Source organism: Cololabis saira, chromosome 12 (genome assembly GCF_033807715.1).
Source record: "Cololabis saira isolate AMF1-May2022 chromosome 12, fColSai1.1, whole genome shotgun sequence".
Lineage (NCBI taxonomy): Eukaryota > Metazoa > Chordata > Actinopteri > Beloniformes > Belonidae > Cololabis > Cololabis saira.
Window position 1 is genome coordinate 1,461,862 of NC_084598.1, and position 27,080 is coordinate 1,488,941.

Genomic DNA, 27,080 nt, shown 5'->3' on the forward strand with positions numbered 1-27,080 from the left:
GTATGTTTAACTGATCAGTTTCACTATTGCCAGCTTGTCTTTTCTGTGTTTTAATCAGTGAAGAATGTTTTCAACTGTCTTGGTGAAATGAAACAAAAGCAACCGCTATAATTCTGCACCTAAAAGTCATTTTTTTTTACTTTTGCCTCATCTGTGAGGTTTTTCTCATTTTCACAACCTACCTACAAATTGACTCGCTGGAACATCCTTCTATTTAAGTAATTTTCCAAGATGCACAGATTTAAGAGTTGGCATTAAGAGTGAAATGGAACTGTGACAATTTGAAAGGACTAAACCTGGTTAATGTTTGCAATGGAACCTGAGTTTCTTCCTTCTTGACCTGCAGGTTGTACAAACTTTGGAGGACCACCACCAGGAAGTGTTGTCTCTGTACAGGGACTATGGATTTGCTGGCCTCATCGCTCAGGATTCCGAGTTTGCCCTTTGCAACGTACCCGCTTACTTTTCTTCACATGCACTCAAGCTGAGCTGGAACGGGAAGAACCTGACCACGCACCAGTATCTGCTGTCTGAAGCTGCCAGGCAGCTGGGGCTCAAGACGCAGCACCTGCCACTCTTCGCTGCTCTGCTGGGTGAGACGCAGCACACTCGCCCAGATCTGAGTCTATGTGAAAGTCACGCATGTATCCATCTCATTGGTGGATCTGCTTTACAGGACTGTCTCAGAAAATTAGAATATTGTGATAAAGTTCTTTATTTTCTGTAATGCAATTTAAAAAAAAAAAAAAAAAAAAAAAAAAAAAAAAAAAAAATGTCATACATTCTGGATTCATTACAAATCAACTGAAATATTGCAAGCCTTTTATTATTTTAATATTGCTGATTATGGCTTACAGTTTAAGATTCCCAGAATATTCTAATTTTTTGAGATATTTGAGTTTTCTTAAACTGTAAACCATGATCAGCAATATTAAAATAATAAAAGGCTTGCAATATTTCAGTTGATTTGTAATTAATCCAGAATGTATGACATTTTTGTAATTACATTACAGAAAATCACAATATTATAATTTTCTGAGACAGTCCTGTATATGCTGTTGTTGTTCATTGAACATAGCAAATACTTGAAAGACTTTCTCAACTGCAGGAAATCATATTTTGCCTGATGAGGACCTGGCTGCCTTCCACTGGAGTCTGCTGGGGCCAGAACACCCACTAGCTTCCCTCAAGGTGCTCACTCCTTCCCTCTTCACAATCTGCTCTCTTACAAACATATCTAAAAGAAAAGAACCAATCTACATATGGGTCTACCGACAAACATTTTTTTAAATATATGCAGGAAGTGCTGTTTTACTGAATCTTGAAAATATGATGGTGCACTGGAGTAGAAATTATTGACATTTATATTTATTAGTGGCTGCGTTTACATGGGACGTTTAATTCCTCTTTAATTCAGAATTAAAGTTAAATTCGATTTTAAATGAGTAAAAATTACCATGTAAATACCTAATTCCGAATGAAAATGGCCAGTCCGAATTAAACTTAATTCCGATGTAAGTGTCTGGTTTATTCTGATTTTAATTCCGAATAGAATAATTCCGTGATCATGTATCCACTCATTCCTCTTTAAATTAATTCCGGTCTTTCTTTCTGCTCGTTCCCTCGCCCGTCTGTCTCCATGACGCTTATATTCCGCTGGGCTGGTTTTCCAAACAAAGTTTCAAGATGGCAGCACGCAGTAAACGCTGGTCAAGAGCAGAGACCATTTATTTAATAAATAGCTTGGAGGACCTGGAAATAATTAAAAGAAAAGATGGAAACAGGAAACATCAAAATTGTGAGCTTTTCAAGTTGTAGCGGCTAAGTTAGTTTTTCTTCCGGTAGTTTAACTTCCGGTCCGCCCCTATCCAATCAGAACCTTCCCAACCCCCAGACCTGGAGAGGAATTGGAGAAAAACCATCAAACGTGTTTTCCATGTAAACCTCAATTCAGAATTACTATTTCCATGGAAACTCGAAGGAAAATAGTTTAATTCTGAATTATTTAATTTGGAATAATACATTCCGAATTAAATAACATCATGTAACCGTGGCCAGTGTGAAGAAAATATTGAGTTACAGTGAGTAAAAATGTATGTCAAGACAGCAGAATAAAATCGAAAATATATTTTTCATTTACAATGTTTTTGTCAGAATTTTTACATTCACATTTTTTTTTCCACATCGGACTCAAAATATTTGAGCCAAATTGGCATTTTCTGCTTATGTTATGTAGCCATATGTTACATACGACTGTGATATTTAGTTTCTCTCTTACATATTGCTGTGATTATTCGAAAAAATGGTCGAATTGAGCTTTTTGAACTAAGATATAATGTTGTTTGCATTTGTCTTATAAAATATTTAAAACCGGTTTCTAAAACATTTGTGACTCAACATCATGGGCTTTGCCTGGTTCCATTCTGACATCTAACCGTTAAGCCTTATAGGCCGCGTTCAGACTGCCAGCCCATCCAGATTGAAACTGGATGACTCTTTTGAAGTCTGAACAGTCCCAAACCGCATGAGATCCGATTTTTGCAAACCAGATCAAAACCACCTCCGGGAGGTAGTTTCATATCGCATTCATATCCTATTTGGGCAGATGCGTCTCAGTCTGAACATCCAAACACTCAGATCGGATATGACTGTCCCAGACCCATGCTCCAAACCACCCGCCCATTTCCAGTTGTGGAGCTACTCATCCTTTCACAGAGAGCATGTACAATCTCTGATGTCACGTCAAAAACTATTATTTGTAGTTTAAGTGTTGCAAATTCACATTACAAATCATGTTTTAATAGCAGAAAAAAGGCCGCATTTCCACGTACGGTGCGGGTCGCCGCGTCCCCTACGCCGTAGGTCTGCGTTGGTGTAACGCGGAACCATAAATCAGCCTTCAGTCGCGCTGTGAGCCTGAACCTGCAGCCCGTCAGCTCATCAGGAGGAGAGGTTATGGAGCGGGGCTGCCAGTTGTTCATTGCAGGTTCGTTTTGTTAACTCTGAGCTTTGTTGGTTGGTTTGTTAGTTTGCCTGTGGTTTTGTTCTGAACACTTTTCTCTGTTTCTCATTTTGCTGGGACGCCGGGTCCCTCCGCAGAGACACAACTTTTGCGGTATATGCGTTCATTGTTATGTCTAAAAATGATGCGCAGTGCCGACCCAATCAGAAACAGTACAGATATTTTGGGATTTTTTTATATATATAAAAAAATATAATTATAAAAAAATAAAGGATCCCCATAACCTTTGATCTGGTGGGCAGGACGCACGTTTGGGTGGGAACAGCCCACCCCTGCCCCAAAACCAGCCTCGAGTTCCAGTAACAGAGGTCTGACGGGAGGATTAGAGTGAGATGGGGCAGTCTCAAACGATTTAAAATATTGCACAGTGTATGCCCAGCTTTACAGGTATGGAACAGCATGTGAGCTGGCTCCATATTGTTGTTGTTATTGTTGTTGTTATGTTTTTGATGTCGCAATGACATGACTTCACACAATACACGCGCTGGGTGATGCCTCCGCTCCGACGTCGTTGCTACGGCAACCCGTCAGATCAGTCAATGATGTGGCCCAGTCTGAACAGAGCCAGATCCGATTTGGACACTTGCTAAAAACAGTGTGGACAGTCAGCCCTGAAAATCGGATATGAGAAGGAATCAGATATGAATCAGATTTGCCTGCAGTCTGAACGCGGCCATAGGGACCTCTTGGTTACATTTTATTGCATTTACAGGGGAATTAAATGTCAGTTCTTGTGTGTATTTGTCATGTAATTGTAATATTTCATTTTCCTTAGGGGATAAATAAAGTATTACTGTTAAAACAGATATTTGAGACTTAAATGGAATTGTACTCTTTTAGTGTTTTTGTTATATTTGAAAGATATACTTAGTGGTTCATTATGGGGGATTGTTGACATTTGAGGGAAACTTGACAGCTTATATAAAAAATAAATTAAAAAAAGAGTAAAAGCACACCAGATTGTAGTGGTCCACATACTGATTCGCCATGCGTTTTACAACAGAAGAATAAAACCCCCACATATTACAAATCATCCATTGTGCCTTAATGATTGGTTTGTTTTTAAATGTACCAGTAAATACTTGAATAGCGTTTTGACCATGTTGCTCCCTTGTCTGCGTGTTTCCTGCTGTCCCAGGTGCGAGCCCATCAGCTGGTGCTGCCCCCGTGTGAGGTGGTGATCAAAGCCGTCTCAGAGTACGTCTCCTCCATCAAAGACCTGGGGAATCTGGACACCATTGCCAGAGACGTCTTCAAACAGTCACAGGCAGGACATGCTCACTCTAACATTATTACTTTAACTACTTGAAAATGCTTATTTTTTGCTATCATCTTTCTTAGTTTGAACTCGCTGGTCAATTAAGGTGCGTGTGCGTGCACTGAATATCAGAATATGGAAAAGTTGTTTGATTTCCATTCAAAGAGTTAAACTTTCATAGATTATGAAGTCAGGGCCCACAATTTAAACAAGTTCAAGTATTTGTTTATTTGTACATACAGGACTGTCTCAGAAAATATTGTGAATATTGTGATAAAGTCCTTTATTTTCTGTAATGCAAAAATGTCATACATTCTGGATTCATTACAAATCAACTGAAATATTGCAAGCCTTTTATTATTTTAATATTGCTGATCATGGCTTACAGCTTAAGAAAACTCAAATATCCTATCTCAAAAAATTTGAATATTCTGGGAATCTTAATCTTAAACTGTAAGCCATAATCAGCAATATTAAAATAATGAAAGGCTTGCAATATTTCAGTTGATTTGTAATGAATCCAGAATGTATGACATTTTTGTTTTTTTAATTGCATTACAGAAAATAAAGAACTTTATCACAATATTCTAATTTTCTGAGAGAGTCCTGTAATTTGGCCTTCCAGCTAATAAAGCCCACGAAAACACGAGTTAAAAAAATTAGAATACTGTGAAGAAATTTAGGATCACATGAAAATCAAACAAAATATGGTTCCTCAGAAAGGATACGTCAGTCTTCAATCCTTGGTACAGATTCCTTTGCCCTAATCACTGGCTGGCTCCGGGCCTTGAAGCCTCGGGCCTGTGGCGTTGTGGGCGTTCTGGAAGCCCAGATTCCCGTGATGTTTGCTGTTGTTGGGGCTGGTGCCCCTCGTTTTCATCTGGAGTAGATTCTCAGCGGGGTTTAGGCTGGCCAGTTGGCTGGCCAGTCCAGCACCGTGATGGTCATCCAACCGGGTCTTGGTGCTTCTGGCGGTGTCGGCCAGGGCCAGGTCCTGCTGCAACACCAAATCTGCATCTCTATACAGATCCTCAGCAGAAGGAATCATGAAGTCCTCTAAAACTTTCTAGACTGTTGCTGTGACCTAGAGTTAACCAACAGCTGCACCGGACATTGCTCCCCAAATCATGAGTAACTGTGGATATTTCACACCGGACCTCCAGCAGCTTGGGTTCTGTTCCTCACCCGTCTTTCTCCCAACCCTTGGACCTCCATTCCCTAATGAAGGCACACTTTACTTTCATTGGAAAAGAGGACCTTGTGCCCCTTTTGCACTAGTATCACTTCAGCTCGGTTCTACCCGTTTTGCGCTTTTGCATTAGTGCTGAGACGGGTAGAGCCGCTCCAAGCCGATACCTTTTTCTGTAACCATTTCAGTGAGGTTCTATAGCGGGCTGAGCCGGGACTATTTCTGACGTCACCACCCTCCTTGCCACTGATTGGTCGGGGGGCGGGGACGTCACCACCATCCTCGCCACTGATTGGTCGGGGGCGGGGACGTCACCACCCTCCACGCCTCTGATTGGTCGGGGGCGGGGACGTCACCACCCTCCACGCCTCTGATTGGTCGGGGGAGCGGGGCCGTCAGACGTTTGAATCAGGAAGCGGGAGTCAGCGCGAGGCGACTCGCGGCTCGCGGCGATTTTATTATAAAGCGCAAAACGTCTGTTTGGTGATCCAACTCTGAGGTGCAGATGTTCATAAACCTGGTGGCTGTCGAGAAAAAATTAAAAAAGCGATGTAGACGGGCTGTTTTACTCTCAGCCGCTCACCGCTCCAGCTGATTTCTCATCAGCGCCGACATGAACAAAGCGGTTGCGCAATCGAGTACGTCACAGCAGCTTCACCCCAACCTGCCCGCTTCTCCCCTGGCTGTGCGAAAACACACGGGGACAAACGGGAAGAGCCGCGACGAGCCACGCGGAGCCGAGCCGGGCTAAGGTGGTACTAATGCAAAAGCGCCATTGGACCACTCGCCGATAGAGGGAATGAGCATGACGTCACAGATGAGACTTCACAGCGGGTTGCACCCACTGAGTGTCGGGAAGACTGAGTGTCGGGAAGACTGAGTGTCGGGAAGACTGAGTGTCGGGAAGACTGAGTGTCGGGAAGACTGAGTGTCGGGAAGACTGAGTGTCGGGAAGACTGAGTGTCGGGAAGACTGAGTGTCGGGAAGACTGAGTGTCGGGAAGACTGAGTGTCGGGAAGACTGAGTGTCGGGAAGACTGAGTGTCAGCGTAACTTTCAGTTTGAGCAACTGGAAAACATCTAAAATGGGAAAGAGCTGTTGTGCAATCGACTGTACTCATAGATTCAGCAAGAAATCGGAGTTATCGTTTTACAGACTGATGAAAAATAAGCTTAAGAGAGACAAATGGATCACTGCAATTCACAGAAACAACTGGATTCCAGGCACCAAACGTGGATTTGTGGTTCCCATTTTGTATCAGGTAATGTTGGATTTTTGGGCAGCTAACGTTAAACGGTCAAATCATAAAGTTCGGTGTCCTCATCACTTTAATGGCGCTTTTCCACTAGTACTTACTCAGCCCGACTCGGCTCGTTTGTTTCCCCCCCCCAGGTGAGAAGCGGGCAGGTTGGGGTGAAGCTGCTGTGACGTACTCGATTGCGCAACCGCTTTGTTCATGTCGGCGCTGATCAGAAATCAGCTGGAGCCGCGAGCGGCTGAGAGTAAAACAGCCCGTCTACATCCCTTTTTTAATTCTCTCGACAGCCACCAGGTTTATGAACATCTGCACCTCAGAGTTGGATCACCAAACAGACGTTTTGCGCTTTATAATAAAATCGCCGCGAATCGCTTTCGTGCTGACTCCCGCTTCCTGATTCAAACGTCTGACGGCCCCGCCCCCCGACCAATCAGTGACGTGGAGGGTGGTGACGTCAGAAATAGTCCCGGCTCAGTTCGGTTAGAACCTCGCCAGAATGGTTACAGAAAAAGTATCTGCTTGGCACGGCTCTAACCGCCTTGGCCCGTAGTGGAAAAGAGCAGGACGGGGGCGTGGCGGGTAGAAGCGAGCTGAGGTGGTACTAGTGGAAAAGGGCCATCATTTCTACAACAAATCCTACCTTGAAGTAGGACCAAGCATCAAGGCTTTTGTACGCCTTCAAGGTTTGCTTCTTGTATTTCCCCGGCGTAGAAATTAAGTAAATATAAATATCAGGAAACTGGATTGGTGGCCAAATATTAATGTCCATGGACCACTGGTTCTTGGGGTAACTGTACCAAATATTAATGTCCATGGACCACTGGTTCTTGGTAACTGTACCAAATATTAATGTCCATGGACCACTGGTTCTTGGGGTAACTGTACCAAATATTAATGTCCATGGACCACTGGTTCTTGGGGTAACTGTACCAAATATTAATGTCCATGGACCACTGGTTCTTGGTAACTGTACCAAATATTAATGTCCATGGACCACTGGTTCTTGGCAACTGTACCAAATATTAAGGTCCATGGACCACTGGTTCTTGGTAACTGTACCAAATATTAATGTCCATGGACCACTGGTTCTTGGTAACTGTACCAAATATTAATGTCCATGGACCACTGGTTCTTGGGGTAACTGTACCAAATATTAATGTCCATGGACCACTGGTTCTTGGGGTAACTGTACCAAATATTAATGTCCATGGACCACTGGTTCTTGGTAACTGTACCAAATATTAATGTCCATGGACCACTGGTTCTTGGTAACTGTACCAAATATTAATGTCCATGGACCACTGGTTCTTGGGGTAACTGTACCAAATATTAATGTCCATGGACCACTGGTTCTTGGTAACTGTACCAAATATTAATGTCCATGGACCACTGGTTCTTGGTAACTGTACCAAATATTAATGTCCATGGACCACTGGTTCTTGGGGTAACTGTACGGGTCACTGTCAAGTCACCCTGCATTTAATTTAAGCAGATAATCTGATGTTATTCCGTCTTCTCCACTAGTTGCAGCTGTTTTTACCACTCAGTGTGAGTAAGGGGGGGGGTCCAGTGGGGAAGTGACGTCAATGCAGACCCTCTATAGTCCAGTCCTACATTGGTACAGGTTCAGAAGTGGCTTTACCCGAGGAACCGTACAGTTGGAGCTCATCTCCCCGATGCATCTGGATGTGGTGATTTTTTTTTAAGCTGTTCGGAATTATTTAATTCGGAATAATTAATTCCGAATCAAAAAACATCATGTAACTGTGGCCATTGTGTGCAGAAAGGGCAGCTCCAGTGGCCGTCACAGCGTCCCCTGCTGTAAAAAAACCCTGCACGGTCGGACAGAGGGGGCTGCTACGGCAATGTAGTGTAATGCTGAGTTGGTAGGAGCAGGATATATCGGCTCATTGGTCTTCCACCTCAAAAGTGGGTCAGAATCAAGGGAAATGCAGTTTACAGCATTGTGTATGAGGTAACCTTATCCTTCACCTTAAGCTGCAAAGTTGGCTTGTTTTCTACCCGACAGTTCAGCCATCAGACTTTTTAACAGGAGATGATTCAGATGCCTCTGGGTCTTTTCCTGTTTCTCTGGTTGAACTGGCTGCTGCTGTTCCTGTGGCTTCCTCAATCTACAAAAAAAAACATACTTTATCCACAAGAAAATTATTAAAATAGACAGCAGCAAGCAACAACATGTTTTAACTGAATGAAAGATATTTTATGCACATAAATATCAAAATACCTCTTCTTCCATTGTCATCATCTCTGTGATAAGGCGGTTTAAGATTTGGTCACAGCAGCATCATCCACATGATGAAGGGCCTTAAACTTGGGTCCAGGGGCCTCATTCATAAAGCTTTCTTGTGCACAAAACAGGGCTTGAAAGATGCGCATGCCACCTTCTACGCAAAGGTTGGGATTTAAAGAAAAAAAACTAACAGAAAAATGTGCGTATCTTTATGCCAACCCTGACCCTCGCGCACAAACATTTTGAAGATATGGGGAACTGGCGACGCAGACGGTGAGGTGGTGAAATGAAGCCAGATTCATGTCATACTTTTAATGTCATCACATATCAGACTTATAATATAAAAGCGCTGATCGTGTCCCTCTGTGTTTAAAGCTCAGCGTCAGTCAGGACACTGATGCTGCTGGTACTGGTACTGGTGCTGCAGCCGCGGTGCAGGACACGCCGGGAACCTCCTCACCCACCGCGACAACTGGAGAGTGACTGAGGACAGAACAAATGAGTGCCGGGCCACTCTATACATATATATATATATATATATATATATATATATATATATATATATATATATATATATTTTGCGCGCGCGCGTGCGTAAAGTCTAAATTATGGTTCCGCGTTGGTGTATCGCGGAACCATAAATCAGCCTTAAAGGTGTCACACACGCACATAAAACATTCATTATTTATATATATATATATATATATATATAAAATGGAGATCTGTCCGTGGCACTCAAGGCGTTTAGCGCAACAATGACGTGCTGCCACTCACTCGCTTTATTTTATACTATTTATATACTTTTTCTACTTTTACTGTGACCACCAAATAATGTGGTTTTCCTGCCTCCACCTCATCCACAACATCTCCATCTCAGTCTCAGTGAAATTCAGTGGCACGGTGGCTCGAAACATCTCATCCATCCTGACGCACAAACAGGCTGCAGGAAGCCCCTGCGCATGATCAGCAGGCTCATTCATATGCAAATACAGTCATGGACTACTTTGCATTGACCATTCATGGTAGAAAGTGGGCGTGTAAAGGGCGGGATATGAGTCGAATTCACGCGCGCAACCTTCCAGCTGGATTGTGATTTATAAAGCGAACATTGCGTGCAAGTGTGCGTGCACACGCTTTTATAAATTTGGATTTTTTTGTGCGCACGCCATTTTCGGCTTTTGGGCACACGTACACTTTTAGTATGAATCCTACACACTCTTGTATAAATGAGGCCCCAGGGCTGCACATCTGTGGAGGAAGTCTTGAAGAGGAGTCTTTCTGTCCTCCAGGTTCTCTCTGACGGCAGCCTGGACTTGACTCCCGTCCTCACTGGACGGCACTGAGTTGAGAAATGTACTTTGGAGGGGCAGGATCATGGACGCTGAAGGTGTGCATTCAGTGCTCGTCAGTGTTGTGGTTTAAGGAGCTCAGTTATCCTCTGCTGTTACCACATCCTGGTTAGACAGTCCGGTTCCATCCTGGGTCTTCTCCGTCAGTCAGCGCTGTGTACACGGCTGGTTGCTGCTCCAGCTACCGCTCAAGCAGAGCATCATTTGAGTTCCAGCCAACAGTGACATCCTGAACAAGGATATTTTTCAATTCAATTTTTTTCAATTCAATTTTATTTATATAGCGTCTAATACAACAGATGTTGTCTCTAGACGCTTTCCAGAGATCCAGAACATGAACATAAACATAAACCCCCGAGCAATTATTACATAAATAATGGCAGGTAAAAACTCCCATAGTGGGAGAAAAGCTTTAAGCCAAACAGTGGCAAGGAAAAACTCCCCTTTAGGAGGGAAGAAACCTTGAGCAGGACCAGGCTCATAAGGGGGGACCCTCCTGCCGAGGGCCAGACTGGGGGAGTCAGGGACGTCAGAGCAGCACACAGCAGGCAGGTGGAAGCAGCAGCGGGATGACCAGAGGTGGGGGGAGGGGCGTCAGCAGCACACAACAGTCATGTGGAAGCAGCAGCGGGATGACCAGAGGGGGGGGTGCAGGCAGGCGGTAGCAGCAACAGCAGACATCCATGTAGGCAGGTGGAAGCAGCAACGGGATGACCGGGGATGGGGGCCGGGAACACAGGCCAGAACGCAGCTCCCGAGGCTCCAGCCTGCAAACATGCACAAAAGAGAAAAAAGGGGGGCTGGCACAAGAAACTACAGGATGGACAAAAATGATAGCTATGAGATATTTATAATAAATAAAAATGGTAATGGAGAAAAGAGGCAGGGAAAAGGAGAGGAGAAGAAGGGTGAGAGGCACCGCCATTGATATTCATTGGTGCATTAAGCATCTCCTGTTTGCTTTCTAGCATGTGTGCAGCTGTTGGGCTGCCATGAAAAAACACGGCAGTTCTCACTTTGCTGAGCACTCTAGACACTTGGTTGGGTCCTGTTGCTTTCTGTGAAGCTAAATCAATTGTGTGAGCAAAGCACCCAATATGAGGCATGCATGAACCATATTTCTTGCATTGTCTGCTTTTTCCTGGAGTTGTTGTTGCTGGTCTCCCCAGGTTCCACTCACTATCTGTGTAGTGAGTGATACAGCAGATGCCTTGGACAAGTCATGGATAACAGTAGATTTAGCTTTTTCATAAAGGGAGGGCATACAGGAAAGAACTTGTGCTGGAGTTTGATCATCTTCAGCATGTGTTTAAACAATGCAATTTGTTATTGCTTGGGCTCGATCCGAGGAGCTGTTTAAATGTGGCTGGAAGTTGCTGCACTGACATTTATGTTTGATTAGTGCCGTTTCAAATGAGTTAGCAAGTTTGACGTACTGCAAAAGCATGTGTAGTCTCTCCTGAACAGTGACGGCACACGGCTCTCGCCTCATCCACTTGTCTTGGTCCATTTCCATACTTCACTGGAAAACCAAAGTGTTCCAAAACTCATGACTTCAATGTTGGAAGATTCAGCTCTGGTTTCTCTTTGGAACCGTCTCTTGTTACGGCGTCTGATCTGGAGGATGGCATCGTTCACTTCTTTTCTAACCTAGTACACACCAGCAGTTCTACCATATGTGAATTTGGTACGACTGAATGTTCTGTACCGAAAAATACAAGTATATGTCCCATTACACCCCGTGTGTGTTAGTGCTGGGGGGTAAACTGTTTTGAAAACGATAAATTGGGCAATTTAAAAAAAAAAAAAAAAAAAAAATTTATATCGATTTGTTGACTCATTTAATGAGTAATTGGACGATTTTTCTTTTTTCTTTATTTTTTTAAAAAATATCTTTATCCTGTCTAAAGTTGTATTTGGAACGAATAATTTTTCGGTGGAACTTTAGCTTCTGTTAACCGGTTTAAAAAAAACAACAACTTTTTCATGCCGGTAAACGGAGTTATGACCAGAAAACATCAATTATAGGAGCTGATGTTTACCATAATTAGATCATGTGACCTTCTTTTTCGCAGGTATTTTGCTTATATGTTGCTATTATTATTGTCCTGTCCACGAGAGACGAGGGGTGCCTCCGCTTAAGATGCTCCAACATTGCTGTTGTGGGATATGCCAATTCCAAAAGGCGTTTGGGACTAAATTTAAAGTATTCCCATACTTTTGGTGACTTAGGGCTGTTTTGGGCTTTTTGCAGGTTTTTTTTGGGCACGCTGTGAGGTCGCAGTTTCAGTCTCCATTCTGCAAAGTGCCAACTGTTTGTTTTGCGTGACCCACGTGTAGGTGGCGATGCGCCATTTCTGTAGTTTAAATAGTGTATATTTATATTATATAGATTTATATAATTGTATTTTCTAGATATTGATAAAATATTTATGTAATTATTTCTATATACTTATATGGATAATTATGTAATAATAGGCATGTTTTTACGTAGTATTTATATAGATTATATTTATATGGATATTGGCTAGATATAATAATAGCAATAATGTAAGTCCATAGAATCCCTTTTTCACACAGGGCCATGTAGGTTTGGATTTCTTTCCCCCGTAATAATAAAAACTAGGGTTGTCCCGATCAGGATTTTTTAGCTCCCGATCCGATCCCGATCACTTGAGTTTGAGTATCTGCCGATCCCGATTTTTCCCGATCCGATCACTTTTTTTGGCTCCCGATACATTTCCGATACTTTTTCCCAATCAGATACATTTTGGCAAAGAATTAAGTAAAAAAGTAAAGTAAAAAAAAGTAAAGTAAATTAAGTAAAAAACTGTATTGTCCATTCTCTCCAACATGGACATATTTTTGTTTTTTCACTGACTGCATCATTGGATCAAAACAAAGCTTATCAGCTCTGGTGCCACAAAATGTAGAAACATGAAATTGTAAACTAAAACAAAAAGTTCAGAATAGTAAAATAACAAAAATAAATCAATTTCACTTCAAAAGGAGGTAGTTTACTTACGAGGTTTAAAAGTTGAATGACATCCAGTCAAACTTACAATCAATAAGAAAATGAAAATACATTTTGGCTTAACCGTAGTGCAGAATTCTCAACAGCATGAAATGAATAGCAGCAGATATTCATTGTGGCTGTTATAGTTTTCTGTCACTGTGTTGTGCTGATGTCACGCAGAGCGTAGGAACCAATTGTGGTTGTTCAGACACGGACCCTTTAGACCGTAACACCAGCCTGCAAAATAGCAGTCCGTCATCTCTGTGTTGTTACCGAGTCAATAAAGTGGACCAAAAGATGATTTACGAGTGACGGATAATCATTTACATAACACTACAGTCACTTTTCTCCGACAGCTTTTCTTTGTTTTTAAAACTTTCAGACCGTTTATCTGAGCGTAGCCTAGCTGCTGTTAGCTCTCTGTTAGCCACGCTTCCTTCCCCACCAGCACAAACGATTCTTCAGCCGCCGGCGCTGCCCAAAATCTTACAATAAACACACATCAACTGTCTGTATTGTTAAATGCAATTATAAAATGATTAAATAATTAATATATGTTAAAACATAGGCACAGAGCAATAAGCAAACAAATAAGACGAACTGGCCTGGAGCTGCTGGAGCCGCTCTGAGCTGCAGCTGGGGCTCAGAGCAGAGCCGCCCGGCTCTTCTGGCCGCTGCGCCGACTCCGCGCTCCCAGCGCTACCGGGTCGCGGAGTCGGAAACCAGCCGGCCGAGCCATAACAGTATGTCCCGATACTTTTTTGGCCGATCCCGATCTTTTGAAAATGACGTGATCGGGCCCGATCGATCGGCCACCCGATCGATCGGGACAACACTAATAAAAACCTTCATTTAAAAACTGCATTTTGTCTAATCTTCTTTGTCTAATATTTAAATGTGTTTACGGTAATCTGAAACACAAGTGTGACAAACATGCAAACAAATAAGAAATCAGGAAGGGGACAAATACTTTTTCACACAACTGTATATCAAAACTTAGAACTTTTTGCTTGGCTTTCACAGGATGACTTTTGTAGCACTGTGACTTGTCAGATCAGGCTAGAGCTCTGAGAGCACCAGTCTTTTAGAATGAACAGCAGCTGATGAGCTCTGCAGCACAGATAACATTTGCTTGCTCCAACTCCGTGTAAACCCTTAATTTAAACCTTCACCATCATAAAAATATATTTTTTTGCGTTCAGGAGACGTCTGTCGCTTGTGGTGAAATAATAATCATTTTGAAAAGATGACTTGTTGGGACCATGAACATTATTTATCCATACAACGGATACAGGGAGGAATTCAGACACGTGACTGTATGTGTACACCACGCAGTGATGCGTCCCGCTTCTACTTAAATCAAAACAGACATACTACACGTCATCAGATACGGTAGAATCGCCGCAATTCATTCTTCCAGTTGATTTTGCAGACATCATGAACACCAAACCATAAATCATTGATATTTACCAGCGTGGTTAACGTGAGGTACAAGAAACTCCCTACCTTTGATGCAGCCATACAGCCGTAATATGTGTCCATCGCTCACTTATTTATATTCCAGTTGTCTGTTAGAATCAACTAATCAAAATGGTTTTTCATAAAACAATTCCAGCTCTTGAATATCGTCCAGCAAAAGTCCATTTGTTTACCGTCTACCAACTTTGTTGGACTTTACTGGCTGTATCTGGTGCTGAATAGGCAAACTTACAGGAAATAGGTGGGTTGTCGAGGCGATGTGAAGATTCCCGCTGTCAGATAAAAATGGACTCCTCCTCCCCTTGGTCCTCCATTTTTTTTCATACACTTGCTATCTTTTCTTTTAATCCTATATATTTTCCTTCTTCCCTTTTCTCCTCATTCTACTCTTAGGGCCAATCCCAATACACCCCTCACTTTCTACCACTAGCCCTAAAAGTGAAGCCACAAACTATAAGGCCCTTGTAGGGATTGGGACACCACTTGCTCCGTCACTGCGTGGTTTACGTTGGGGTACGTAAGCGACTGCGTAGTTACGTTTGCACATACATCACACCATATCAGGAAGCCGAGAGCTAGAAGCTGTTTTAATTTCAGCTGTAGCGCTGTTAATATGCCACTTTATTAAGGTTTAATATTTTTACAGGCGTAAAAGTAACCGTTAAGATCCCCAACCTGGGCTCAGTTTATCCTAATAACGCCTGTTAAGAAATTTTGCTCCAACGTTTTCGGGGGATGAGAACAGCCTGCCGGCTCGGGAGCTTATTTATGGTCTGCGTTAAATCGACGCAGAGCCTACGGCGTAGGTTACGCGGCGACGCGCACCGTACGGCGCGCGTCGCCGCGTAACCTACGCCGTAAGCTCTGCGTCGGTGTAACGCGGAACCATAAATCAGCCTTTATTCTGGCGAGATCTGAAGATACAACGGGCAAGCGAGGGATTATGTACATTCACTGAGTGAATATTATGAAAGTAAATATATATTTCTCGCTAGAAATGTAATCAAAATGGATTTTTATGCAGAAATTTTGAATTGATTAATAATATATAATAATTCTTAATTATTTAATTAAAAAAAAGATTGCTTCAATCAAAAAATATATTTTCAATCAAAGAAAAAAAGTGTTTGAATGCAAAAAAATATTTGAGACTCAAAAAATGCATTTGAACAGTGTTTTTCTTTGATTGGAAATATAAGTTTTTTTGTTAGAAGCAACTTTTTTGATTGAAGTCGTGTTGTTTTGTGTTTGGGCCATATTATGGGTAGGACATTTGTATCTTTATCATTTAATCAAAAAAGAAGTTTCATATTTTTTTCGATTTGAAGTGATTTTCTTTTTTTTGTTTTTTTGTTTTTTGATTGAAGTGAAAAAAAAATACAATTTTTTTTTTTTTGATTGAATAATTTTGACACAAACATCCCGCAGTGGGCAGATGCTTCCCCATTGGTCAGGCCATAGGGTCACACATGTTTGAGACATTTCCAATTGTTTATTGAAAATATACTTTTTGATTGAAGCAATCTTTTTTTTTTTATTGAATAATTAAGAAACAAATCGACACATAAATTACAAATTGAAATGATCATGGGGCAATTTGAAAACCAAGAGATGATTTAAAATCAACTCTAGTAGCAAAAATGTGATTTAATTGTATGACATTAGAGATGGAGTGAGTTATGTCAGATGGAGAGATTAATGGAGGGATTACAGATGATGGTATGATGGAGTGATGACATTTGGAAGGATGATAGGGGGAGGGCAGGCAGATGGACAGCAGAATAACATGAAGCCTCCTGTGTCTCTGCATACGTCTGGATCTTCACTGACTCCTATTAATCAGTTTGTAAATAGCTGCTCATCCATAAACGCTGAGAGACCTGCACACAAACACACACCTGATTCTCATCATAAATTATGGTTTCAGGTGAAAATAAAAAGAGACTGAGAGGAAACTGTCTAATTATATTATTGAAACTGTCTGTCTAATTATAACACCATTTATGTCTTTTACATTTCTACATATCTACTTGTGAATCTCCCTCTCTGGACTTCTGTCAGAACATCTTCCTTCATGTGTCTTACTGTCTACCATCCCTTCCTCCTACCTGGCCTCATTCTAATTCATCTTCATCTTTTCTTATCATTTTATTTGTTATTTGCTGTTGTGTCTTGCCTCTTTTATTTTTATTTATTTTTTATTTATTTTTTTAACTTTATTTTTAAGAAATTTTACAATATATATGGAAAAAAGGGGGAAAAAATAGAAAAGGACATTAACAAACGGCACAGATGGGAAAATAAAAAGCACAGGGGGAAAGTGGATCAATATAATGTGTACATTTTAAGAGATAGAGCTAGGTCCAGGTCTCAAAGACATTAGTCTTTTTATCTTTGATTGTCCACAATCTATCATTCATATTATAGAGCATAAAGTACTCAAAGCCAAGACAACAAAACACAATCACATTAATAAATGCTAACTGTGTCCTGCTATGGTGAAGAACCATATTCCAAATGAGCTGTCCATTTCCTCCAGTTTGTAGAGAATTTATCCATGCACAAGTTCAAGGAAAAAGTCAGTCTTACCATGTCATATATTTCTTTCACAATTGTAATCCACTCCAATTTCGATGGGGGCTCTTTTGATAGCCAACTCCTCGTAATAGCTTTTTTACTGGCTACCAACATTATTTTAATCAAGTATTTATCAGTAACGTTGATTGTGGGGGAGATATTACCAAGATAAATTGTGCAAAAATCGTGTTCAATCTCAGAGCCTACAACTGATTTAATTTTCTCCACTACATCCCGCCAGTAAGGTTGTATAATCGGACAGTCCCAAAAGACGTGGAAATGGTCCGCTTGGGCATTTCCACATTCTCTCCAGCACCTTCCGTAACTTGGGTGACCTTTATGACGTTCTTTAATTTTGGGAGTAATACAAAAACGAATCACGTTCTTCCACGAAATTCCCTCCAATGACCAGAACTGGAAGTGCTCATTTGAGTTTTGCAAATGTTTAGCCAATCATCTTCTGAAATGGTTATTTTTGCCTCTTTTTCCCAGGTGGATTTAACATAACGAGTGGAATAATCATTGAGAGACTGTAAACAGGAGTAGATTCTGGAAATCAATTTCTGGTTTAACTTAGATTATTCATTTTAACTATATCTATTCGATTGTGTAAATCTAGTGGTAATAAACTCCATTTATCCAGGTCTGTCTTTATCTCTTTGGTAATTGGCAAATAGTTGGTTGCATAAATGTTGGATAAATCCTTTGGAATTTTTATTCCCAGATATTTGATAAAGTCATTCTCCCATCTAAGTCTTGCCTCTTTTAATGTTGATGTAACGCACTTTGAATTACCTTGTGTTGAATTGTGCTATACAAATAAACTTGCCTTGCCGTGCCTTCTCCTTCCTTTCCCCTTCTTCCTTCTCGTTGTCCTCTTAATCTTTATTTTGATGTATTTCTAGTTCTTTTTAATATAAAAGGTATTTCACCTTCTTCATACATCCCAACAAATTTAAGATGAACACTACTTCAGCTTCCAGTCCTTCCTTTCATGGCTTTCAGCCACTTGCTAAGTTCTGATAAATTTGATAATTCTACTAGAATTTTGGCTAAATTCTTCAACTCATCCCCCTCTCTTCAAAACAGTTCCTTTCTTTAGCCGATCTTCCTCTCTTCAGTATCTCTTCCTTCAATTCAATTGTATTTATATAGCGTCTATTACAACAGAAGAGACCCAGAACATGAACATAAACCCCGAGCAATTATTACATAAACAATGGCAGGTAAAAACTCCCCTAGTGGGAGAAAAACCTTAAGCCAAACAGTGGCAAGAAAAACTCCCCTTTTGGTTGTCTTCCGGTCTTAAGCCCATTTTCTTCCCTTCATATTCAGCTTCTCATTGCACTTTTCATTTAATTGTCCTCAACTCCTTTCTCTTCTTCCATCCAGTGTTTTTACATGTTAAGCTATGTTTTACCATTTTTTTAAATGTAGTTATTATATATTAGTTATACAGCATTATTCTGTAACTTAAGATATTTGGAGTCAACTAATTTGTATTAATCATTATGTATGTTACTCACACAAAGACTTAGTTAGGCCTTTATTCTGCTTTTCTGTGCTGTGAGAAACACAGAAGGCCAAATGGAGTCCCATTTCATTCCAGTTTTGTTCCAGTTCTACGGTGAATTGAGAGATAGTAACAGAGGGAAACAAAGGAGAGAATGACTTGATGTGTAAGGATGAGCTGGCTCTTCTCAGCGTTGTTCCTGTCAATCAGCTGATTAGGATTTCCTGTTCTCCTGGGAACTACCAAGGGGGAACAGTGGCAGTTTATTGCTGTGTGACGCAGAGAGGGCAGTAAAGTTGATAATGATAATACTCATGAGACAAATAGACAGTTTCCTTGGATATGTTAAAGGATTTCATGAACCAGTGAAGTATAGCCCTGCGCGGGACTGTTTTCTTCATCCCGCTCCCGCTGAATTTCTGACCATTAATGTGACACTCCCACCCGCTTCCGCAAAACTCTGAGAATTCATGCTGCAAAATAATAGAGATCCATTAATTTAGTGTCCCACAAGAGAAATGTCCAGACAAATCTATCTTATTTAATGTTCACGTGATCATTATGGAGTTGATGGATAATTGACAGTTCGTAGGTCACTTGACTGAAAGTTAGATGCAAATCCATCATTGTCATCATCACACAAGCTATTTCACCTTTCACACACGCATCAATGATGGGATTGAGGTTATAGCAAGAGTAGCTGTGAGTGGCTCAAATAACACTAATAAATAACAAAATAAACAATGTTAACGAATGAAACAAATTAATTTAACAAATGAATCACTTGGCTACGGAGCCCCTATAGGGACACAGATTCTATATATATATATATATATATATATATATATATATATATATATATATATTTATTTATGAGTTTTACGCGTGCGCATAAAACCTTTAAGTGAGCACGTAAAGTTGTTTACTTGCAAGCAAAGTGGTAATGTCCTTATAATGGAGTCCCAGGTTAAAATATAGCTCAGCTAAATCCTGTAATGTCATTTCCATTCATAAACAGAGCAGGAACTGTACGGTCTCCTGTTCCAGCAAAACTCCCATGTACTAGTTTTTACGCTCACGTAGAACAACTTTTAGGCGCTCACTTATAAGTTTTGCAAGAGCGCGTGAAACTTTTTAGTGAGTGCATAAACGTTTTACGTGCTCACGTAAAGGTTTTACGCGCCTTTAGGGGATCCGTACTTGGCCGTTCCATATCTGTGGAGGAGGAGAATGCTGCTGACTGACTGAGGTTCAAAGATGCTCCAGACACTAAACGCACTTTCTCCTTCCACGTCATGGATTTCCATCTTGTCGCTAGACTACATCCCCATCCTGCAGTGTTTTTTTTTTTTAGCCGCCTGCAGCAAAGTTCAAACCGCCGCTCCTGCCAGATGTGCGTCCCGCGGGAGCCGATCCCCATGCAGCCCTCTACAGCCAAGTATCCATCAACTGCAAACAATGTTTTCACTTGGAGCAGCGGGACTGTTGTAACTCCATGTAGGGCTGAGCGGCTGTAACCTCAGCTCAGCATCATGATTAATTGAATGTTTTACCTCCACTGTGATTAATGAATGATTATCTTGTGTTTAACACCCCCCTCAACATTTGCACTGTAATTATGGTCAGCAAAAAGCCATGTTTTTCTGATTACAGTGTCTCTTCTAAACAAACATTTAAAACAACATCATGGCCATAAATGTTACAAGAACAATGCTCAACGATCCGGAGAAGGCTTGATTCACTCAGCAGAGTTGGTCTAAAGTATGAACCCGTTCACGAAGGAGGTCAAACGCGACAGCAGGCCTTTTCTAACACACATTAGAGGACAATCTCATCATAACCGTCTTCAACGGTGAAATTCCCTTCTGCCTGTGCTTCTAACAAACAGAATGCACCTTAAAACAAGGGCTATTGAAAGTGCAGATAATCCCAGACTGTAGCCTCGTTCAGAAGCACACAGGACTGTCAGAAAATTAGAATATTGTGATTTTCTGTAATACAATTACAAAAACAAAAATGTCATACATTCTGGATTCATTACAAATCAACTGAAATATTGCAAGCCTTTTATTATTTTAATATTGCTGATCATGGCTTACAGCTTAAGAAAACTCAAATATCCTATCTCAAAAAATTAGAATATTCTGGGAATCTTAATCTTAAACTGTAAGCCATAATCAGCAATATTAAAATAATAAAAGGCTTGCAATATTTCAGTTGATTTGTAATGAATCCAGAATGTATGACATTTTTGTTTTTTTAATTGCATTACAGAAAATAAAGAACTTTATCACAATATTCTAATTTTCGTGATCAAGTTGCAGGTGATGAAATAAGTTGGTCATTTTTACATAATGAGACTTTTTTGCACAGTATTTACAATTCTTTTCCTTGTGTGTTATCTTCAGTGAATGCAAAATGTATCCAAACGACAGACACCATTTTTCTTTGCTAAAAGATGTTGCTCACGTGTCTCCGGCACTGAGCTAGCGTTCATGTTGCTGCTGAGCTGCGGTCTAGAGAGGGCGGAGTCACCAGGCTGGAAACAGAGAGCCGGTGGGATTAGACAGTTGGGATTGTATTAGGAGGAAAAACAGAAATAACTGACATGGCTATGGTCATAGTGAAATAACTGAGATGACGATGTCAGTTATAGGTTTAAATGTCAGTGTGGATTAACATTCAGATAAGTGCCCGGACCTAATTTCATGTTAAATTGTGTTTCCTTTGCAGTCGCGTATGGAGGACAAGGTGGAGCGATTCAAAAAAGCTGTGGAGTATTTCTCAGCTGCTTCCAAAACACGCTCATCTAACATGGGGCCCTTCTCCTTCCTCTGTGAGTATTTACACAACCTGTTTACGTGTACATGTGTGTATATGTGTTTATGAATGAAAAAAAAAAAAATATATATATTAGGGGTGTAACAATATCGATACGTGCCGTGGAGGTGACAAACTGTATCGCGATATTGGGTTATTAATATTAATCTATTGTGTGTTGACTAGTAACGACCGCGCCTCGACCCGCGGACCAAAATCTGACTCCGCTCAGAAGAAACTAGTCCCGTTTTGCGGTCCCGTTTTGAGCTCTGAACTTATGTAAAACTGGTGTAGAGTTAAGCCTTACCTTATTAAATTAAACCTTTTTGGGGTGGTGAGTAGGATAAACACGGGACAACTTCTGCTGGTTTCCAGTGTACTTTAATGTCCCTCAACAGTAGGGATGGGTACCGAAACCCGGTTCCAATTTTGGAACCGGAACCGAAATCCAAAAATTCGATATTCGTTTAAAAATGCGCATTTCGAATCTTCATTTCGAATCCTGGGAGTTTTTTTTTTTTTTTTCTCTCTCTCTCTCCCCCCGCCCCCCCGCGCGCGCTCTGAGTACTACGTGACATCCGCGGCTGCGCTGTAAGTGGCGGGGCCTTCGTCCTGCGGCGTCCCCGTCGGGGCGGTGTCCGGCACCGCGCGGAAGGCGGACCGGTGGGGGGGGGGTCGGATACGGCGGTCGGCGGCCGGCGGCGGTCGGCGGCCGGCGGCGGCAACTCTGGACGCGCGCCGGGCCCTTCTCGCGGATCTCCCCAGCTGCGACGCCCGTCGGGGACCCGTTAACGCGGGCCCCCGGCAGGTCGCCTCTAGGGTTACCACCTTTCAGAAATATAAATAATGAACGCCTGATTTCAGCAGTGCAGGCGCCAAAAAGGGACATCCCCAAAACTTCTAAACTGCATAGAAATGTATTTATTTTATATAAAAAAAACTAAATGCTTTGATTTAAAGTGCTTTAATAGCATTGAACTTGCACGACTGTACAGACAGACAGCCATATTAGCAACTGAAATATCCTCTGCTGCTATCTGTACGTCCACATCAGCCCAGATGTAGAATATAGCTACAGGCAGTACTCGAGTAGAGGGGGGATGAGGGGGGATGGCATCCCCCCTGAAATAAAAACGGTCCAAATCATCCCCCCTTTAAAACTTCCATCCCCCCTTTCCATCCATTAGTAATTTCATCAATGAATGTGGTTTTACTGCTATTTCAACATTTAGAGTCATCAACAGAAAAATAACTTGACAATTTTCACTTGTTTCAAGTAAATTTTCACTTGAAATAAGTAGGAAAATCTGCCGGTGGGACAAGATTTATCTTCTTATTACAAGCAAAAAAATCTTGTTTTTTCTACTTATTTCAAGTGAAAATCTACGTGAAACAGGTGAAAATTGTTGTTTTTTCCAGTGATGAGTCTTGTTTTAAGTGTAATGAGATTTTTTTTACTAAAATGAGACATTTTAACTAGAAATAAACAAATATTCTTGTTAAGATTTTGAGTTTTTTCAGTGATCCATTTTACTTATCCTGTGAAGGACAGAGTCATATTGATAAGTTCAGAAAACTGTTTTTTATTGTTGTGTTTTGATGTATTTGATGTAAGCCCAGTGGATATTTAAAGCTTACAGAAGGCTGCATTTAACTGCTGCTATGTCATTCCTGCAGTATTTCTGCAGGTGTTTTGGTCACTGCTATTATTTAATATATTATATTATTTGTAATCAGCACAGGCAGGCTGAGGGGAGACCACTTTATATATGTTAAAGCAAGAAAAAACCTGGTTTTCACAATAAGTGCAGTGCATAGATGACGGGGGAATATGAACTGGCCTGAAAAAATTTTTTCAGTCAAAAATATTTTTTTTGCTTTAATCCCTGGTATCGGAATCGGTATTCGAAAAGAATCGGAATCGAAATGAGGATTCGAAATAGGAATCGGATTCGATGAAAATGCAAACGATACCCATCCCTACTCAACAGTGTAGGATTTTAGAACATCAACACAGCACCTAGTGCCGTACTGTGGCGTATCACTCCGCCCAATCTAAAACAGACTAATCACTACAGATAAACTGACTAGTGTCATTATAGTCCCTGATTTACATCAGAATATAAAGAATAGATTTATAAAATAATGAACCCTGAATTACTAAAATAACCTTCTTAACAAAAATAAATCTCCTCTGACACTTATAAGGTTAGCATGAATCAATCTGTTTTATGATGTAAAATTGTATGTATTTATTTACTTTTATTTATTTATTTAATTTTAATTGTTAAATTTCTGGAAAAAGAAAAAAGTCAAGTCATACATGAGAGAAACTATTCAGTTTGTGGCAAAATATTTGTACTTGTATGAAACTGAAGATGCATAATGCAAACCTGACATTTACTTTTAGTTCAGTTTGTGGAAAATGGTTGGCCTGGCTTTCTCTTTAAAACTTAAACAGTTTTAAAGCATTACAAACTGTAACAATAGGGCAAACGCACAGCATTGTTTTGTATTTTGTGTCTTTCAAATAAAAGACAATTTTTTCCAGTCATATGTTCCTCATTCAAGGTTGTTAAAAAAAATACTGCTATAATATCGTATCGTTATCGTGACCTCAATATCGTGTATCGTACTGTATCGTGAAATTAGTGTATCGTTACATCCCTAGTATGTAAATTTAAAAACAATGTACCATAAGTTGGTCTAGAACTGTCCAGTGTTTTAATCCGTCCATTCTCTCCCCAGTACCTGGATTTGGACCCGCTCCATTTGGACCACCGGGCTACATGGGACCGATGCTACCTGGAAAGAATCAGGTATCCCTTCACTCTGAGAGTCATGGATGTGGAATATGGAATAATGGATGGATGTCATGCATATACTTGCAAACGAGAGGTTTAAAATGATCATTGTCATTATTTTCATTCATTCTTTAGTTTTTTTCCACTTTACTTTTTCATTGTAAGTTTTGTATTATTTCAAATACGACAAATACATCGGAAAATAGAATTAAATTAAAAGAAAACACACAAACAAAAGAAAAAGACTGGACCTTTCTATAGTCAAACACTTCTCCTTTAAATACACTCCATTTCCCCCATTTCTCTTCTAGCAGAGTTTCCTGTAGGCGTATTCTGTACATCAACTTTTCCATCACATAAATTCCTTCTACAATCTGTAAGCATTGATCTTGAGTAGGAGAGTCCTGTTTACCACATTCTGTTGTGCTAGCTTTTTACTTTTTCTTACATTTCCTTCACCTAGGTTACACAGATACAATACTGTACAAGTGTTAGGTATCTTATAGTGACGTATTTTCTGTCATGAAAGTTCTGAACCCCATTTTTCTTTTATGTATTTTGTTGAATGTCTGTTTTTTTATTATATTTCTATGTAATTCCGATATGGTTTTGATTTAGTTTTCCTTATATGCTTTGATTTTGATTTGTATCACACCATTCACTTCTCTGGAGCGGTCCATCCTCATCTCTTTAAAATAGTCTCTAAGCTGCAGGTCTCTATAGTAGTTGTATTTATCCAAATCCTACTTTTCTTTCATTTTTTGGAAGCTCTCCAGCTGCCAATCTTTCAGTCTGACACACCATTCAGGTGTCATTCCCTTGGTTTCCCACTGTTTGAACAGTTCCTCACATTTATTTGGTTTAAAATTGCCGTCATATGCTATCCATTTTAATAAGTTGGTGTCGTTCAGTATTTTATATTTCTTAATTATACTGACCGTGTTTTCAATGTGAACGTTCATTCTTTTTAATCCATAAATCACTCGATGCCATTAAGTGCCGTAAGTGGTTTATGGGGGTAAGACACAGCGCTCTATTGACGACGTTTACATGCAGTCAAAACTGGGGTTAAGGTGAATATTCCTGTTACTGAAACATTGGGAATAATCTGTTTCCATGCGTGAGCAAACAGGGTTATCTCTGTATACATGGTAATTAATCATTTGGGATATCTGGATCAAACCAGCGACGCACGGAGAACGTGATGACACAATTCCCCTCATTTCCTCTTCTTCTTCCTGTATCCAAATTCAAAACAAATGCTGCTTCACGCAACTTTTCTCTCACCTTCTTGTAAATCTTCTATCCCGGTACTTTCTACCGTCTACAAATGCAGAAATGTTCATATCCTTCATTACATTTATGAAGTGATTAGTCTCCTCCTGGTCTTGTGTTTCTCCGTGTTTATAAGAACTTCCTGGACTCAAAAGACCAGGATTCCTTGTGAACAGAGCATGTGCAGAAAACAAATTCCTGTTCCGTTTGATGGGGAAATTCTGTTTGGTGTTTACATGACCCAATATTCGGGTTTTAAAAGGAGTACCCCAGGGCTCATATTCAGGTTTTTTAAAAACCAGAATATGAGCAAATTCCAGTTATTCAAAGGGGTTATTGGTGTTTACATGGCCGTGTGCAAAACCAGGTTATTGCTAATATTCCGGTTAGAAAAGGGTTATTGATGCATGGAAACGTAGTCACTGTTTTCTAATTCCCCCACAGTCTTCATTAGATGGATTTGACTTTGATATGTAAGAAAATGGTGTAATGTTAGTTTCTTCCTAACGTTGTTCTCTTGTCCCACCAGTTTCCTCCTCCTCAGCTTCCAGCTTTAAAGTCCCCCTGTCAGAACGCTCCGTACGGCCCGGGCCCCGGGCCCGTGTTCCAGGCCTCCCCGCTGCCGTCCCAGGACTGCAACGACACGCTGATAGCAAAGATGGGCTTCTCCGACTGGTCGGCCCCGTATGATTCCAGCCAGGGCGGGGGTCGTCTCCCCAACCACCACAGCAGCTCCCAGCCCGGGCCCTCGCCGTCTCCTTCCTCCTCATCAGACGGTGACGAGCCCAACGACAGCAACACTAAGTAAGTTACAGTCACACCATTCACACACGCAAGAGTTGTGGGGATGTAACGATACACTAATCTCACCATACGGTACGATACACGATATTGAGGTCACGATAACGATACCATATTATAGCAGTATTTTTTTTAACAACCTTGAATGAGGAACATATGACTGGAAAAAAATGTCTTTTATTTGAAAGACACAAAATACAAAACAATACTGTGCATGTGCCCTATTGTTACAGCTTGTAATGCTTTAAAACTGTTTAAGTTTTAAAGAGAAAGCCAGGCCAACCATTTTCCACAAACTGAACTAAAAGTAAATGTCAGGTTTGCATTATGCATCTTCAGTTTCATACAAGTACAAATATTTTGCCACAAACTGAATAGTTTCTCTCATGAATGATTTGACTTTTTTCTTTTCCAGAAATTTAACAACTAAAATTAAATAAATAAATAAAAGTAAATAAATACATACAA

General features: G+C 40.7%; 1 protein-coding gene and 1 long non-coding RNA gene across 2 annotated transcripts in view; one reads left to right on the top strand and one right to left on the bottom strand.

Moving 5' to 3' along the window:
- Positions 1 to 27,080, bottom strand: part of LOC133456638 (uncharacterized) — a 219,415-nt gene that overhangs the window by 78,604 nt on the left and 113,731 nt on the right. The gene's annotated exons all lie outside the window — the stretch shown is intronic.
- The window catches only part of fam120c (family with sequence similarity 120 member C), a 100,567-nt gene that overhangs the window by 4,822 nt on the left and 68,665 nt on the right, over positions 1 to 27,080 (top strand). The window contains exons 2-7 of the mRNA XM_061735147.1: positions 347 to 593; positions 1,109 to 1,191; positions 4,161 to 4,289; positions 21,646 to 21,748; positions 24,481 to 24,551; positions 26,341 to 26,615. Of these exons, the coding sequence (XP_061591131.1) occupies positions 347 to 593; positions 1,109 to 1,191; positions 4,161 to 4,289; positions 21,646 to 21,748; positions 24,481 to 24,551; positions 26,341 to 26,615 (908 nt within the window). The remainder of the gene's footprint in view (positions 1 to 346; positions 594 to 1,108; positions 1,192 to 4,160; positions 4,290 to 21,645; positions 21,749 to 24,480; positions 24,552 to 26,340; positions 26,616 to 27,080) is intronic.